At 38.6% G+C, this 19,555-nt stretch overlaps 1 protein-coding gene across 4 annotated transcripts in view; it reads right to left on the bottom strand.

Annotated features, from left to right (window-relative positions):
- Nucleotides 1–19,555, bottom strand: part of TASP1 (taspase 1) — a 78,752-nt gene that overhangs the window by 8,048 nt on the left and 51,149 nt on the right. For 3 of the 4 annotated variants that reach the window (XM_027748044.2, XM_027748041.2, XM_027748042.2), the window contains exons 11-13: nt 16,948–17,058; nt 6,538–6,648; nt 2,785–2,858 (exon numbers count right to left, since the gene is read on the bottom strand). In XM_027748044.2, coding sequence (XP_027603845.1) covers nt 2,785–2,858; nt 6,538–6,648; nt 16,948–17,058 — 296 coding nt within the window. Of the gene's footprint in view, nt 1–2,784; nt 2,859–6,537; nt 6,649–9,932; nt 10,136–16,947; nt 17,059–19,555 lie in introns of those variants that run through there. The other variant, XM_027748045.2, reaches the window with a different exon arrangement.

Below are 19,555 nucleotides of genomic sequence, written 5' to 3' on the forward strand. Positions count from 1 at the left end.
ATCATTCAGGCTGCCTGGGTTGTAGGTGACTGCCCAGCTGCAGAACCCAGTCTTCCCTAAACTGGGAGGAAACAAACCCCTGTTGCGAGGATACTTCCAAATCAGTACTTGGGAGAGCTCACGGTGTTAAAATCCAGAAGCACCAGCAGGTCAGGATGTACAAACCACTTCAAGTCTCCCATTCCACTTTCCTGTCCCTCTGTTCTTTTGAGGAGTTGCTGAGAGTTAATTGGCCGAGTGTGTCTCCACATCTTGAGCACACCAGTGTCTGCAGGTGAGCTGGTATCCAGCTTGTAAGTATTTGTCTTGTAAGAAAGGCATCCTGCATCTCCACAGTCTCCATCTGGGGTTGAGAACCACCACTTGCTGGGTTCTATTATGAATTACATTAACCTCCCATACCCAAAGAACCACACTATAAAGCAGGATACTTTTGTCCTTAGTATGTACCCCTTTATATAATTAAGATTCTAATATTAGTCTAATTAATAGCAGTAGACACTAAAAAACCTTCTCACTTTCTAAAAGTCTTGCTTTTGTTTTCATGTGCATTAAATTAAACCAGTCCAAAATCAGCCACTGTGACAACCCCTCAACTTAAGAATAAAACTCAAGTCCTAGACTGATGAAAGAAATAAAACCTGAAGCTCTTTACCACCCTAGAAAAACAGGAAAGCAAACGTTTCCTTACAAGTTGCTGCCTGATCATTTTGTTATGATCCTCATAAACAAGTGATATTTTATACTTTTATGGATTCTTATCCCATTATTCTTTCATGGCAAGCACTCAAAATTAACTGTACCAAAACAGTTACTCTATGAAAGAACAGATTTTTTTTTTTCACTTGCAATACATTGTGTTCTATTTCAAGCCCAGTTTTCCATCTATAACTTAGTCCTAGCTGTAGCAGAACAAAATTCCAGCTTTTATGACAGAAGACTTTTTTTGATCAATAGAAGTCAGCAGCAAAAGCGTTTGTGGTTTTTCTCTGGAAAGCATTTGTGGCCACAGACTCAAAGGAGGAAGAAAGGGAGGAGGATTAACTCTTCAATGAAGGTCAAAAACGTAATTTAAAAGTGAACCAAGAAGAGCAGCTGTGTCTGTCAGCACAATCAGGATTACCAGCTGGAGAATTTACCAGCAGTATGAAAACAATGCACACCAGATGTCAAATGTTGCAACTGTGAGTAGGGAAACATCTCTGGGCATGGCACTGTCATGCTAGTACTCATTACCAGACAGATTTCATATTCAGCATTTGGTTATTAATTAGACAGACACTACCAGGAAGAAAAAATAACATTTTGAGCCTCACAGTGTAAGCCAGAGGCAGGTGTGCACACTGGAAACATTTAACATCTCACGGTTCTTCTTTAACTGCAAACACAAGACAATGATTTTAAAACCAACTAGCCAATACTAGAACATCCACAGCTGAGCTTGCTTTAGTTTCTCTCAGCTCAATCTGAACTTTAAGCTTCAGTTTGGGCTTTTTTCAAATAAATCTGAAATAAATATTAAGAAAAGAAGTAAAATCACACTCTCTTCCATGAATAGTTATCTGGAAAGAACTGTACATAAGTTATGAATGCAAATACTTCACTAACACCTCTACCAGCACTTCCTTCACCAGCTGCTTGTTATCTTTGTCTTTATGGGGCATTCTTAGCTTTTTTTCCTACATATTTTACTCCAGGAGGATGAACTCATACATTCCCAGTCCTTCAAACAGTGTGTTACACCATTTTTTGTTGTTTAAAATATCTGATGTAGACTTCCTGCTTTTGTACATTCTTTGATTACCTTGCTTGCATACTCCTTCATATTTATCTCTCAAATTAAACACAGAAAATAGAGGGGGAAAAAAAAAGAAAAATAAGAGAGAGAGAGAGAGAAGGGCTGGGGTTTTGTAGTTCTCTCCCCCTCCATGGCTGATGACTAAACTTTCTTCTTCAGCAGATACTTCTTCCAGCTCATTCCCCCTTCCTCTAACAAGTTCTGAACTCTTCATTCTCAGTCTTGAATGATTATGGCTGCACATGTATAAATGTCTACAGAAACTATGATTCTGCCTTTGCTTGCAGCTTCCTCCACCTCCATTCTCATTGTCCAAACACCTCTCCCAAATGCTCTACTTTCTACACTGCAGTACCTTTTTCTCCCTTCAATGCTCCATTTCCAGGAATAGATGGCTTATCCACTTACTTAATCCCTACTCCTTGATCTTGATGTTAAGGAATTTTCCAGCTTCCATTGCTAAATTCAAGTTTAACATATTATTTCCTTCGTTAAAAATAAATTATCAGGCCCCAAGAAACTGAAAACATGGATGCTAATATCCACATTATTTATCATAGAGGCTATTCTGGGAATTGTTTGAAGTTTGTTTTACAACTTCCTTGATGGGATGGTGCAATTGCTTTATCTGAAGGAAGACATGCCCACAGAAAAATACAGTACCACCCTAAATAGCCAGTAAAACTGAATCAAGCTGGATAAAGTTATTCAAATACAATTACTGTCAGCAGAGGGAATGGACATGTGTTTGTGACACCTTATCCTGAATAAAACATATGTTAGCATAGGGTTGTTACCTGCTGCAATTAAAAAAAAAGGAATTAGAAATGCCCAATCAATTGATACATTTAACTGCTTATGCACCCATTACTTTTTCCACTCTATTAAAGATAGAAATTTCTTATATATCTCATTATTATTAATTCAAATTCTCCTTAGTTTCTGCACTCTTTCTAATCTATTAAAACCTATTCCTCATAGCTTACCTTAGCTTTGCCGTCCTGTGCAGACATATATCCTACACACATGCTCTCTGTTGTATGGCTCCACAGAAACTCCACTATAAAGGAAAATGAAAGAATTCACAAAAAATGCCTTGGATTAAAATATAAGACGTAATTTAACAAGATTGGAATCTTGAGGAACAAATACAGCTTAAAATATCTCTTGGGAAAGGACAAAAAGCAGACTTGAAGAATGAAAACTACTTACCAGAATAATTCAATCTCATAAGAAACAGCTATCAAACAAACCAGATTTTCCTCCACTATCCGCAGTCACACACTGCAGAACTAATACCCAGAATGAGAACGTTACTTCAACGATCTGGAGCCTCCAAGATGAGAAACTGCAGTTAAAAGATAGGACTAATTTCTAAAATAGGTGCCTGTTCCAACCGCAAAGTAAAAGCTGATACAATTTTCATTTGCTTGCCTTGAACCCAGACAAAAGCACACCAAACCAGCAGAAACCCAGATGGCCTACAAGGATTCTGTAGAATTGACACACTGTGAACAGAACAGCCAGTTACAAGCTTTTTTTTTCACAGAACTGAGCATAAATATACACACAGTATATAACTACCAATGGCTAAATGGAGATTTGTGGTTTAGCTGCACAAGTAAGATACAGGAAAACATGCAGAAGTAGTCAAGCCTGCAATATGGGAGCTGAAGGTATAAAGCAGGCAGGAAAGACATCTGGTGAAAGCCAAACTATCCTGCAGAAAAAGCAGGAGAGGCATCTGAGGGAAGCAGAGCAACACTACACAATAAGTAAGAAAGATTCCTGGCAAAATTAGAGCAAGACCTGGATCCAAAAGTATCCTGAAGTACAACAGCACATGCAATCACCCCCTTCCTTTGTGGAGAGCTTAAGGAGCACCAAAGGTAAGAGAGGAAAAGAAAGATGGAGAAGAAACAAGATCATTTTGATTTTGTCTTCCCCATCAAAGCACTCTCAGATCTGATCACGTGGACCTCCAGCACCAGCCATACAGCCTCAGGTCTCTGGGACTGCACTCATAGCTAATTTAGGATATAAATTAACAAACTGTTGGTTAAAGACCAACTGTTGTGTTTGCAGTGATAATGAATCACTGCTCACATGTGTTGTTAATGCCTGTTAATGCAGTGAGGTGTTGTCCAGAAGTCTGAAAGCGGCCTGATTTATCAATTATTTAACAGTCCATTCCAGTGATCTTTAATTCCCTGACACATACACAGTTATCTTTTCACAGACACATACTCCTACTCGGCTGCAACACAAATTCAGAGTAAAAGCACATTATTCATACGTTCAGCTCTCAGTCACTGGAAGCTTTATAAATTGCCACACGGTTTTCTTGGTCATTTTTCTCTGTGTTCATTAAGTACATAATTTGGAAGGGGGAAAAAGAGAGAACAGTTGATCAGAATTCAGGGCATTACCCAGAATTCTGTAAAAGGTTTAAAAAATGCACTGAAATATAAATTCCTCCTCTGGATTACAAGAGTGTCTTACACGAATCACACAGGATGTCATGAACAGACATTTCCACATACTTCTTTTGAGAGTGACTGCAAAAAGCATCATTAGATGGGTTTAAAACTCTTACTCCTTCCTATTCCTCATGTTCCTTTAAGATGGCTGGGGAAGGTCACAGTGTGCTGAGCACACTCCTGGCTTTGAACCACTTCTCCTTGCATAGCAATTAACCCCCAGTGGGGGATCAAAGTTTAGACTTGAAGATTCTGACAGATATGTAGATACCATCATAAAAGAAAAATGAACTTCACTGAGGTTTGGGCTTTGCTCCCCCGTAATAGATTCAGGGCTGGCATCACCAAAGGTTAGTCAAAAGCTTTCAGACAGGGAAACATATTTTGTGCAGTGGAAGGGCATTCAGTGGGGCCAACCTCTCCCTGACACCCTGAAGGGTCAACTGCCAGTGAAAGCATTTATTTTTTGGAGACAAATTTAATCTTATCATTCAGTTTTGAGAAGATGAGGAATGGGTCTGCCTTTGATAACTCTAGATATAGTATTCTACAATTTTAATAATTTTCTCCTTCTCTATTATCCACCAAAGGTATCCTGTATGAGCCATGGTTATTGTTAGCTATTACAAGCAGTGGAACTACAATGAAAATTATAAATTACGTGTGAAATGTCTTCAGGTAAGTATATTTTCAACCATTTAATAAATCATTTCCTTGCAATTTGTTTCAATATTAAAAAAAAAAGAAATAAAAAATATGATCCCTGTAACAAAGACATGAGATTTCCTTATTCTGTACACTAAATTTTTTAGTATTGACCAACTTCTTTTCAGTACAAGCAACACAAATACTACATATGTTTAGTTGTGCATTAACTCAGGAAATGTCTGTGGTACAGAAAAAATACTGTGATACAGTTTACCTGAATCTTATTTCAGTGGAAAGAAAATGAAGAATCAATGGATAAATAGTCTTTACTTATGATGTACCACGTATGGGGATTTTCTTCATTAATTTTTGAGGAAAAAATGCCAAAGCTCCATTAATAGAACACATTTTCTTACGTGAATGACGAACATTAAATGAATAGAAAAAAATTCTCTCACTTCCAAACGTAAGAAACTGAAGGTTAAGTTGATCTTGTTCTGACTTAAACTTGTATTTTCATTTTCTTAACTCTTTTTTAATGGCAGAATTTATGTTGCAGATGCTTTTCCACTAGATTGATGTCACAGTTGGGTAAATAATAATAAAGCAGAGTATTATACAAAGGAAAAACACTGAAATTCTGGTTACAGAACACAAATATATATTAGACAGGTCGATGTGACCCAACAGCATGACCAGACACACATGCCCACATCTGAGGAGCACCACAGGAAAGGAGATGGCACAAGTGTCAGCCTGAAGTAATTCAGTCCCAAATTCCTTCCCCTAAAGAGGTTTTACTGCCTCTGGGTTGTATTTCTACCCAGCTCTGCTCATAACGTGCAGCCTTTGGTGTTTTTTAGGTGTTTCTCCCAGACAAACCACATGGCAGTGTTCTGTAATACACTTGTTCTGCTGTAAAGCACTGAGGGAGATGAGGGTTGCATTTCCAGGACAGAAACAGGGCTGAAGGGTTATAAAGCCCTTTTTAACCACATAGATACTGGTGGAGGCAAAGTACAGTTTCCTGCTGATCCCAATATGAGCAGCAAACACTCCTGGTGGGTGCAAATGCAAACAGTAAACTGTGACTTATCTGAGCAGGTTTTCCTGGGCATTACAAAGGATTTTTAACCATAAAACAACTTCCCTTCCAAATTTTGAGTGTATCCTCCAAATGTTCACATTTTGTCCTGCAAAATGAGGAACGAGGGACTTTTAAGAAAGCCTTTAAACCACCGAGAAGCACTAAGCAGTCATATGTATTACCCCCAGCTAAAAATGCAACTTTTCCTATGAGGAACATATCCTACCTTGCCACAAGCAACTCATTTCTGTGCCATGGTTTTAGAAGGATCCTACAGAACACTCTGGATCACAACTCTGCTTAGAAATAACAAGTCAGAAAGAACACTCTTTTCCATGGTTTTAGTAAGATTAGCCTTGTTTGTTCCCTATTTCACTGTCCAGATTTTTATCATTTCCAATTCAATTCCTTTTTGTTTTCTCTGTGGCTTTAAAACACTGGTGAATGTGCAAAGGCAGTTTTTACTTCACCTTTCACTCTGAGTTAGCACCTAGCTCAGGGAAAGATGAAGGAGGATTTCTTACCTAGTAAAGTTGGTTTTTCCTGGGATGATTCAGGCTCTGCTGAACACCTGCAAGACCGAAGGACTATCACCCCTCCGAGCACACCATCTTCATTGGCTAGAAAAGGGGAACCTGGGCAAAAGTGGTGGGGAGAATTATTTGTTTCTAATGAATGATTTTCTAAATTTTAATCTACTAATCTACCAGTAATCAAAAAAAAAGGTAAAAGAGCTACACAGAATAAAACAAACACGTTGGAAATTGCATTTGTGAGGGCAAACCCATTTTTTCATGGATCAAGGAAGGTGTAACAATGAAAAACAGAGTGTCAACTTGAAAAAAAATTAACTCAGTATTTAGTTCTTTCTGTACTAAAATTAATATAAAGATGGCCACATGTGGAAAATATCAAGCAAATCTGTGTCATTTTTACAGTTTATTCATTTCCCCCCAATTTAAAGCCCTTTGTACAGAGACACCATCAAAATGCTGTAGTGCCTTCCTTCCTGTTTTATGAATATGAGCAGAAAGCCAAAACATATCCTACTTTTTAGAGTGGCTTTTCTGTTGTTAATTTAAGACGTACAATACAAAACATCTATCAGAAGCTGGGAAATTTTTCAAGTTAGCTGAATCAAGTCTAATTATTCTTTCTCTGGTTTGTAATTTGAAATAAGATTCCTATAGTTTTGAACGTGGAAACAATGGTGTAATTTATAAACAACTTAAAATGTCTTGAGCAACAAAACTAATCAAGTTCTTACACTTAAGCCCATTGAGATCCTTGTCACACATTTGCAATACACTGTGATTCAAAATTGAGCATACAATTGCAACAGGCATTTCATACAATTCTTTTTGATTACTTTCTTTTAAATAAATTAGTATACCATGCCTAGTGCACAGACACTGTAATTTGCTGGCCACAAGAACTTTAGAGCAGATCTTCTCATCAGACTCCTTTAACTTGCCCACAGCTATTTGTATGATTAAAATTACTCCTTTAATGCAAATAACAACAGCAAAACAGCCCAATAAAAACCAACTTCAAGCTTTGCCATAAGGAAAACTAAACCTTTATCGTCTTTTCTCTCAACATAAGAGCAGCCACATTCACAAGTGATAAAGGTGGTCATTACAACAGAAGCCCACACTTCAGGAAAATAATAAATAAATAATAAAATTACAAGTAATGTCTTATTTGATCTAATACAAACAGATATTATCTTTAAAGCAGCACTTGCTTTGTACAAGAACTATTATTAGGTACCAGTCAGACCTCCTGTATTACTCATTCAGGACTGTGACCAAACCCCTGTGAACCAAGAATCCAGGCCGTGATAAGAGAATAGATAACAAAAGAGGAAAATATGTCTGGTTAAAATATAAGGGTGAGGCCTGGGAACCTGTAAAGAGTTTTACCACCCAAATCAAAACCTTTCACTCCATGCTTTCCAAGGTGCTAATGATATCTCTTATACTTTCACTGCACCAACCAAGTGCTGGCTGATATAACATGATTTCTGCAAGCAAATGAATTAAAAAAAAAAAATAAAAGTGGTTTTCTTCATAGGGGACATGTATTCTTTAATCTTTACTTCAGAAACTCAGGTACTTCAAAGACAGTGTCTTAACCCAAACTTGGTCTGCAGACCTAATTTTACACTCTACTGCACAAATAATTTAGGCTCTTAGCCTAAAAAGGTTTGGTTTGTTTTTCAATAAGCAACTTCTCCTCCTCTTTCAAGGGCTGAGAAAGATGCTTTCAAGGTTGTAGTGAAAAATACTAATCATCTTTTAAGTTAGAATCGTTAAAAATGTTCTACTTCAGCAGAACACAGCCAGCAAACACAGTACATATCTAAGGCCACGGTAAAACACTAAAACTGAATGAATGCACACAAAACCAGACAGCAACTACTGATTATAGACTTGGTGCCACTGAAGTCTTCTTCTAGAAATGCTTGCATTTGGTTAGCCATTTTTTTAAGGGGTTTCTTTCTCCCACCCTCTGAAAAGAACAAATGAAAGAAAAGCTTGTAAATAAGCCAATCACATATTTTTCCAGTATTTTATCAACTATGTGCCATCATCACAAATTTTCACTAATCTGAATAACTTGCACATGCTCTTTTTAAACCTTAAGAGAAGACTCGGCAGTATATTTCTTTCCATTCAGAGGGTCTGAAGGAAAATACGTAGCGCTACATTGTTATCAGAATTCTTTCATTTTTACAGGGATTTTGGTGCAAGAGCAAAACATTCACCTTCAGTGAAACACAGAATAAAAAAACCCAGCAATCACTCAAAGCATGTGTTTTGTGAGACTTATTTTAAAAAGTGGGTTTAAATAAATAATTTAAAACTGGAGCTTCAAGCACATTAGACAAAGTCTTGAGCTTACAGGTTCATCCAAAGAGATGCTCTACCTCTGCATGCACAACAACTGCCAGGAGAACCCCAGTTCTGTCAGCCTAAATAGCATTTATTTTTTGACATTAAACATGGTGGGCACTGTATTGCCCTAAATATGTACACAGTTTTTTCTGAACCAAGACTTCCTTCAATGATTATGCGCCATGAAAGCTTTATTATTGGTCCAAAAAAGCCAAAGGCTTTGAAATCCATGCTAAACACTCAAAAGCTAGAAAAACTAGCTGTATTAATTCAGCTGAAGTACACTGTCACCCTACTGTTATTTCAACTAGAAAACTCCAGAAGAGGAGTAATTTAATAGCACTGCCCATGTTAAAAGTGGGACAAAAGTTTTAACTTCAGCACTCATAAAACACACCAGATGAGTAAGACACTGACTTCTTTAGGAATGACACAAGTTGGGCCCTTGGAGTAAGGGCAAATGTTGGTTATGACACATGAAACCAGGTCATGCTGCACTAACTCAGTAAGAACTGACCTTACCAGTAATACTGGGGTGAGATGGAGATGGGTAAAATGGTTTGAAGTGACTTGCAGTGGGTCATTTGAACGGAATATTGAACCAGATTTCTTAACAGTTTGTGTTATGCAAACAAAGCAAAGATGATGGGATGCATTATCTCTCCTACAGACAAAAACACAGCAGTGCTGCCCTTTGGGTCTTCTACACCATTTTATCATCACCTGCAGAATGAACAGGTGGGGAAAGTCTGAAAAAAGAACAGATCAGCTAAACCATCTCAGTACAAAATCAGCAACAACAGAGTGTGTTGTCTCCAATTCACTGGTGAAATTTTGGGGAGTCAATCTCAGAACAGTGTCAGTAAAATCCACTTGACTAGAGTAATAATATTACAGTATTCTACATTATAGTAAATTCAGACTGTTTCCCCTCTCTTAAAAATCAGCCTCTAAGCCAAATTAAATACACACTGAACAGCACATTCTTTAAAACAGAGAAAGTATTTTATTTTCCAATTAAAGCCATTTTTCAAAAACGTTAAAAGAGGGATTCAAATATATTAACTTTTTAAAACAAAGATCTTTCTAGATATGCAAACTTATTACTGAGGATTACAATTATGCTGACGAGTGTATGTTAACACAGCAATACAGTGCATATTAGGAGGTCTATGGTAAGCAAAATTCCAGACAGCTGAATGCAATGCATCCATCATTAAATCTGTAAAAATAACAACACAAAAGCAGTATTATACTTTATTTCTACACAGAATCTATCCACTGTACATAGGAACTAACCTGAGTGTTCTCAAAACACTGTGAATTCAAAGGTTAAGAACATATTTCATTAATTTAGGTCTAAAACTCATTTTGCTACAGTCAACCCATTGAGAAAAAGAAATAATAGTGCAGACTTCTGTAAAAAATAACAATATAGGTAATGACATTTTTTCATATACCTTCCATTTAATTAGTATTTCTAGAGGACGAGAAAAGGTGCAACTGAAATACTGCCAGGTATATTAAAGGCAGAATGGTTTCTCATTAGGAGGAAAAAGTGATCTGGCTCCCACGCTCCTACACCATTTTTGTTCTCCCTGTACTCTTCAGAATGATAGATCTTGCTGTACAAATTAAAAATTCAGTAAAATAAAAATCAAAATATGCCTGCTAGCCAAAAATATTGTTTTCCACTGCAATAAAATAGAACTGCTAGACAAATCTTTGATCTAATAGCGTGCTAATGGCAACACTACAAAAACCTGGGGCTTTTAATACCCTTTTAACTCTCATGAAAGCCATTGTTCCTTTCCCAGTTACACTGGCATACCACTGAGGAATGTGGCACGAAAAATCCAGAGTAGAATTTCAACTGCAGCACTAACTAATAATGCCATATCAGATGAAAGGGGTAGGAAAAACCAAACAAAATCCATATTTCACTAGTTTTGGCTTAATCCTCACCTCCCCCAGTCACAAAACTGTATTTTACAGAATATAGTTCCCTCCTTCAAAGCTCAACTCTTCTGTTATTGCTACCTGACATATAGAAAGCATTAAAAAGTTTTTGTTTACATATTTTGTACTTCATTAATATGCAGTAATGGTCTCTTAAAAAGAAGCAAACAGTCTTCAGAGCAACTCCACGTTCACTGATCCCATCAAGTTCTGCAAGAGCCACCAGAACTGAACACCACGACCCAGGTTCAGCTGCTGACCAGGAGAATAGAACTTAAAGATTTCAGGAGTGTTAAAGCAAATAATGGGTTCAACATTCACCCTTGCTCTGGAGGAACTACAGCTACAAGTGAAAAACACTTTTTCTTTGACATCTCTTCTCCATTACACCTCTCTCCCATTGCTTCCTCCAGAGCAGGCGACCCATGTGAGTGGTTCCCCTCAGATCCTGTGCCTTTTTTCCCCATTTGTAGCTACTGCACTGATCCACTCTAGCACAGGTTCGACACCAAGCTGTGAGAGAAGTGTTTTATTTACACTGCCCCAGCTGAAGGATGAACCAGCTGCTCATCAGATGTTTTCCATTCATACTCTTCCACAGCAGAGAAACCATTACCAGCTCCGTTGTTTACATGAGCTTTCAAAGGCTTAAGACTTTGGTCTCAACACTGACTGTGGGGTGGTGTAACCAATTAAGTGCTTCAGCATCCCCCAGTTTTAACAGCTAAACAGTTCTAAACCTCCTTGTGCTACAGCATGAGGGAAATTTAGACTTTATCAGGACAACAATCTATAGATCACCTACACTTTGTAGGCTTTGTGTACAAAATGTGCTGAAAGTGAAGCTGTTTGCCACTCTGCTTCTGCTTTCTATCCCCCTAGACTCCAAGATAACAACTGAAATAAACATTAGAGGAATATAAGAAGCACTAAACGAAGCCTGCTTTTAATTTCATGCACCATTATTTGCTAAATGTTTAAGCACAAGCTGCCTGAAAGCAGAGGTTTTTATATTTCACAGTAAGTTAAAACATCTATTTAGAATTTTTAAAGAAGCTGCAAGTGAAAGTACCTGCACTTTAAAACTTCACAGGGTTAAATAATTAAATTAAATACTAGAGGATACCACCGACCAATAAAACCCCAATGCTCCTGACACAGAGAAGCACAGGCAGGACCTAGACAAACCCTTGTGTAACATCACCATGTTGTGTTAAGTTTCTAGATGGTTTGACTGTACAGATAATGAAGATTGTACAATAATGCAGATGGCAGATTCTGTCTACCATCAAATACAAACTTGTGAAATAAAATAGGTTATGTGAAACTTCAGGATCACCTCATTCTCTTCTCAAATCTTCTCCTCTGTGTCACGGAGAAGCATAAAAGCCCTTCCATAACTTGCTTCCTCTGTTACAAAACCACAAAGGATACTACAAGGCTTGGAGTGATGCAGCACCAAAATATAAAGTAACAATAACACTGTGCAATGCCAGTCACTGGCAGTCTTGTAACTGTTAAAGTTTGAGGCTTTTTCCTCCCAACAAGCATAACTAATAATCAGGAAATTCGTATTCTATGATTCCTAACTCTCCAAACTCCTGCTCAGAAGAGAAGAATTTGACGCTAAATTTCTAAAAAGAAAGTTTCAGTGTTATCCTTCTGCTATTACCTTTCTGCAGACTTTGCTTGTTTGTCAACTGAAACACAATTTAAAAATACAAGAATAGAGAGGCATATTTCCATTAAGGAAAGAAAAAATATCAGGTTCTAACTATTTCTTTCAGCTCATTATTTCCTAATACCTTATAAGAAGCTTTAAAGCACAATTGGTAACACTGCCATTGTTAAAAGCCCAGATTTCCCACCAGTGAGATGACACAAACATTTACTCTAAGTCTACATTCTGCAAACTTGGCTGCATTTGAAAGGAATGATGAGTAACCAAATCCTCTGTTCTCCTGTTTGGAAGGTATTTGTGTTTACAGAACACCATTCTTCAACTGAGAACCAAGCCTTTTGTGCTCTTTGACTAAAGATACGGAGCCCGTTTGCTTTACAAAAAATCTAAATTTAATTTCTCTCACCTCCAATTCAACCATCAGTTGTGCATTATCCATAGTAAGCTGGCTCTGAGAAAGGATGAGAGAAGTACATCTGACATGAGTTTGCTCATCACCTGCTGTTTAAGCAGCACTCACTGCTTAAGCCAGGCATTCCCAAGCTGGAAGGATTCCCAGGGCTCCGCAGAGACTCGGAGAGTTCTGTAAACAGGAAGCACCAATCTGGTGGCAACTGCCAAAATCAGCTGTTCATCCCTCTGATACAAGTAAGGCACATTTTGATTTCTAACAAAACATTCTAGCTCAGCTTTGTTATAGGCTGAGTTTTTTTCAGCCTTGGTCCCTTATAATTCTGGTGAAAGTTTGACAGGATCACAAAACAGGGCTTTAAGGAAGGCAAGAGAAGAATCCATGCAACCAGTAAGGAGTCTATCAGCCCACTTGATCCTATTGTTTCACAACATTAAGAAATCCTGCATCACACCACAGACCCTGAGCTATCAACCAGCACTTTGTCTATGAAAATTCACAGGAAAAAAAATCCTGTTTAGTATAAGCCTATTGTTTGAAGCACAATGCACATTTTCAACCCTTTCACTGTATTTGCCAGACATAACTTTGCTCTCACAGAATCACAGAATGGGTCAGGTTGGAAGGAACCATAGTGGGTCATCTGGTCTCACCTCCCTGCTCAGGCAAGGTTATCTTAGAGCACATGGCACAGAATTGCCTCCAGACGATTCTGGAGTATCTCCAGCGAGGGAAGATTCCACAATCTCTCTGGGCAATCTGTCACTCACACAGTAAAGAAGTTCTTCCTCATGTTCAGGTGGAACTTCCTGTGCATCAGTTCCTGCCCACTGCCTCCTGTTCCAGTGGTTGGCACCACCGAGCAGAGCCTGGCTCCATTCTCTTGGCACACCCCCTTTAGACATTTATACACAGTGATGAGGTCCCCTCTCAGTCGTCTCTTCTCAAGGCTGAACAGCCCCAGCTCCCTCAGCCCTTCTTCCTAAGAGAGATGGCTCCAGTCCCCCAGTCATCCTCCTTGCCCTCCACTGGACCTGTTTCAGGAGCTCCCTGTCTCTCTTGTACTGAGGTGCCCAGAACTGGACACAGCCCTTCAGATGTGCCTCACTAGGGCTGAGCAGAGGGGCAGGATCACCTCTGTCCACCTACTGGCAACGCTCTTCCTAACACCCCCCAAGGACACCATTGGCTTTCTTGGCCCTCAGGACACACTGCTGGCTCATGGACAGCTTGTTGTCCACCAGGATCCCCAAGTCTTTCTCTGCAGAGCTGCTTTCCAGCAGATCACTCCCAGCCTGTCCTGGTGCTTGGGGTTATTCCTCCCCAAGTGCAGGACCCTGCATTTGCCTTTGCTGCATTTCAGACAGTTCTTCTCTGCCCATCCCTGCAACCTGCGAGGTCCTTCTGAAGGGCAGCACAGCCCTCTGGGGTATCAGCCACTCCTCCCACCTTTGTGTCAGCAGTGAACGTGCTGAGGAGGCATCTACCCCCTCATTCATGTCATTAAAGAACAACTTAAACAGTACTGGGCCCAGTACAGAATCCTGGGGGACACCACTACTGACAGGCCTCCAACTGGACTCTGTGCCACTGATCACAGCCCTCTGGGATGTGCCACTCAGCCAGCTCTCAATCCACCTCACTGTCCACTCGTCCAACCCACACTTCCTGAGTTTGCCTATGAATCTTCAGAATTGCCAAGATCCCCCAAAATTACACTACTGGCTACAAACTCAGTACTATGTCACATGTAAACAGTAAGATATATCTGGATTTTGAAGTCTTCCTCCATCAGTTTTCATTCACAGGACAGCGGAGGGCAAAGTAGATTTTATGCTTTCTAATCAAAACGCAGCATCCAAGCACTTCACCTTCACAGAGACCACAGCTGGCTGCATCTTTCTTTTTTCCCACATCAGCACTGCCCCAAAGTACAACTGAGCAGATACTACACATTCCTGCTGTCAGGCAACCAAAGCTTGCAGCGATAAGTTTCTAAAAATACAAGCCAGGTCTGTCCCTAATTAAAATATGAAACTTGAAAAAGGAATTACAAAGCAGCTTTTTCAAATTTTCTTATCATGAAAACCACTAATTTGATCCTGTCTCTCATTCTTTTCACTTTCCCTTCTTTTGTTTGGATAAGTCTGTTTTCCCAAGGCAATAAGACATCACACTGTTAGCCTGGTATCTGTCTGTGCAGCTCCTCTTTCTCTGCAACTGATAGCTTCAGGTATAACAAAAACTTCAGCAACATTTAATATGTTCTTATCTCCAACAGAAATATTTTTACATTTCCAGTAAAGAATACAATGTATATATCACATAGTAGCCAGTTAACATTTAAAATGAAAACATCTGCTATGCAAACTGGTGGCAAAACATGTTTGCATTAAACAGCAAACGAAGAATTGCATTTTTGCTCACTGTTACCAAAAAGAACAGAGAAAACCAACTTAAAGAAGGCACCTCAACTAAAAAGTTTGATTTTTTTTGGTTTTTTAATCAGCCAGTTTCTATGAATTACTTCATCAGTTGCTTTCCATTTTTTGTGTGTATGTACTAATATGAAATTTTATAAAGATATGTACAGTTAGTGCTTGCTTTTAAGTACTCTTACCACAAACAGCACAATAAATTTTGAGAGTGTGGACTAAAGATCTGACTTGCCTGAAGTTAGGCCAGTTCCATAGAATACCTACAAAAAGTAGCAAAGTTATCACAAGTTTCCTTACTAAAGGTTTCTCTTGGGTATACAAATTCCTGATTTTGTGCCATTGTGCACTGGAATGAGTGATTAAATATAAAAAGTTAAATTTTTGCTGCTTGGATTAGGATCTTTTTGGGCAACACACACTAAGGTTTTTCTGCATTCTTACAGCACCTAGAAATGGATATATAAATACAATATAATATATATACTATATATATACAGACATATATATACAATATAACATAAAATATAAAGTGTAGCCTTCCAATGTGAGGATGATTTCCCTCAGTCAAATGTAATGTTGTCAGAAGCACAGTTTAACATGGATTCAACATTATAAACATAAATAAAGAAACTGCAATGCATTGCTTGCCAAGACCAAGGGCATCAGTCCCTGGGACCCAAAAAGGTGTGCACGTGTCCCTCTTTCAGCTCTAATTAAAATACCATAAAAATGAGCTTTGGCAACACAGTGTACAAGAAGTACTGTGTTGTCTGCAAGAAATTTTGAAGGTGAAAATTGTCTGCGGACTCTAAAGCTTCAAAAATTTTAAGGGCTATAAAGACAGTGCAAATCAACATATATGCCAGAAGCCTCCTTGGAATCTAGGCTGTTTTCAAAAGTTCAAGCTTGTATGGATATTTGAAAATGACACATGACAAATGACACATGAAAATGACGAATTTGTATTTGGATTACAGCTTGAAGAAAGAAAAAAAGATCTATATTCACAAGAAGTTAAACACAGATTGTGCAATTCTCTCTAATCAAGGAAAAAATTGGGTTTTGAATGGAGTCTACTTCACTTTTGCAAGAAATTAATCTCATCATGTAGATAGCAAATCAGAATCTGTCTGTTTAAAGCACTTAATTAGAACATGAGATGGTTTTGAGGTCTGCTATTTTTAAAAGGGTTAACATGATGAATAATTTTTACTAATGCTCCTAAAACCACCAATTCTAAAATATGCAATTGTACACCACAGCCCCATGATTCAGGCAGGAAATTCTTTCTTCAAACCTCTCCGGGTATTCTATGACTCACATAACAATTGAGATATTTCCAAGGGTTTTCCTTTAGATTTCCTAAAATATTCTTCTGTAGTTTAACATTTTTCAGATGTAACACAACACTAAATCCCAAGCCAACTGCAACACAAGACTTTAACAGAAATCATAAAAATAAGCGTCTTAATTTTGTTTAATAGTGTTACTTGCATTTTAAACAATGTTGGGCAACTTTCAGGCAATGAGGACCATATACTTACCAATAAACTTGTTTTGCATAGTCTCTAGGAGAGCTTGGTGGGCATCTTCTGTTTGCAAAGCACATGAACATTCTCTGGCCAGTATGGTTCGGACAAGGTGCTCTCCACAACCTAAAAACACATTAAGATTGGGAATAGTCAAAATATAGGTGTCACTATGAAGAAACTCTGTCATTAATTTATATCATTACATTAATCTGGCTGTAATTACCAAAAATAAGGACGTTTTCTTCACAGCAATGCATATGACGAGCTTCTGCCATATTTTTTTTTATTTTTTAAAAAAAGCGTGGCACTGAGTCACATGAAAATTCCACCGTTTTTCTCACAACTCTCCTGAAATTTCTACTGCACAAATTCATAAAATAAAAAGGGTACAGTGAGACTTTCTCTGACTTGTCACCTTTATCCAGACAGAATCCACTTACTCATCATTCTCCCAGCAATGATCCCTGCATGCAAGTCTTCAAACCAAGAACATCTTCAGTGAACGCCACACTAACTCCTTCTGCACGACAGAATCTTCCACTTAGTCCACATGATCTAGCCTTTTGTCAGCAAAGGAATACATGAATTCACCCATCCTTTTTCTGCCAGAGTGCCTGCTCACTGCACTACTGATATAAATTCCTGTAATTTTTAGAGGTTTAAGAAACTAAAAAGCTTCTGCAAACAACCACTCATTGCCTCAGTGCTTTCTGTATCACCTGAAACCTACTGAGGATGAAGACAAGCAGGTCATTACTGCTACTCTTATTCTGCAGGAACACTTTCACACCTGCTATTTTTTCTCCTACACTCTTTTCCATTCCTGTGCTGTGCTTTGGGACACGATGAGGCCAAATGGTACCGTGCATGTTTATTGGATCAACATTTTTTTTGGACAGGAAAACCCTCTGGTGATACCTTCTGCATATAGACAAAGGTCATTATACTAATTATGCCTCCAGTTTGTTGACATTTTTCCTCAATGGCAAGGAAGCAGACAAAGCAGCTGGAAAAGGGCTAAGCAAGAGCCAGTTAAACTGTGTTATCCAGTTAGGAAAGAAGGAGAAACACAACTAATGTACAGCTACAATGTAACAATGATTTCAAATTATCTAATTTGGGTGACAACAGTTTGATCAGATTTGTAACTTCAGAGTATATCCGGGCCTAAAACTGCATTAGACACCAGAATACATAGAGAAATCAAATACAATGAATTCCCAATTATATGTAAATATTTCTAGCGTATTTCTCATTTCTCATTAAACATGACATGGTGATGCAAGCACTGTGCTGGTTCCTTAAAAAAAATATATGTATAATCCAGTTGGACTTATTAGCTCAGGTACAGAATTACATAAATACACCTACTCAGCTTCCAGAAACAATTTATGGCTGGAAACAATCTAGTTGCTTCCACATGGCAGGGAGCTGGAGCCAGTAGGACATCAGGCCTAGGCTGGCTTCAGACAAAGGCAGCTCAATCTCCACGGATAACATTCACTTTACTGGAAGCACTAACAAGCCCAGAACAGAGAGAACTCTGAGACACTGACTGAAGCCAGCCTAGATGTGGCATAAAGAAAAATGTAATAAGTAAACCCAAGCCAAAGTGGCCCCAGTGCAGCCTGTTGAGTGTCTCATTGTGCTTCCCAACATGCTGAGTTTAGAGCACGGACTGGTCTGGGCACAACACGGCACAAAACCACGTTGGCAGGTCTAGTGCTGTGTCTTGGAGCTACTCATAGATTGGTTTCTTGTTCTTCTCACCACTTTTAAACCTTAATTAACATGGCAAGCTACTCAAAAAAAACCCTCTCTTTCTGTTTACTTGTCACACAATTATACCCTCCCCCTTGAATGCACAGTAAGTTTACAAACACTGTTCTTCAAAAATTGCTAATACAAAAGGAAAACAAAAAAATTACCCCACTCACTCCTAATTTCCAAAATTAGGAAAAAAAACCAACAAAAAACCCTCAGGAGCATTATGGATCCATTAGATCGGGGATCAGACTGATGAAAAATTGTGTGCATGTGTCCCAAAATCTTGCTACGTTCAATCATCAAAATAATACCTTAGTCTTCAGTTATATTCTCCTGTGTCTCCTGATTAATACAATTCAGCTCAACTGAATTGTTTGAAGTGGGGCACTTTGGCACTGAATCTACATACACTTGGCACAACAGAAAGACAAAAAAATCCTCTGTATAGCAAACAGATTGAGTAAAAGCAGCTACAGAGGAAAAGGAAAGAGCTGAAATACTACAACAATTACACAGCCAAGGGAGGCAGTTCTCGAGAGCACAAGGGGAAAAGTGTTTTCATTGAGAGCATCGAGAGACAAGAGAAGGGTCCTGGTGGGGAGATAATCTTCAAGAGGCTCCTGCAATAGAGCATCCTCAGCAGCTGCTTACAGCCTGTCCATTCACTGCCTCATGACACTCACGCTCAAAAGCTTCTGTCCACAATAAAATTGAGAGTTATCTACTACTTATTCCAGGCAAAGAACATGGAGGGGGAGGGGGAAGCCACAAGATGCATTTTACCCATAGATCACAACCTGGATATCACTTTTTTTGAACTAAGAAACTTTAATCACTACAAAGTTTTGCTGTG

Source organism: Pipra filicauda, unplaced genomic scaffold, assembly GCF_003945595.2.
Source record: "Pipra filicauda isolate LSUMZ 115617 unplaced genomic scaffold, ASM394559v2 scaffold77_size3566232_pilon, whole genome shotgun sequence".
In the NCBI taxonomy this organism is placed as follows: domain Eukaryota; kingdom Metazoa; phylum Chordata; class Aves; order Passeriformes; family Pipridae; genus Pipra; species Pipra filicauda.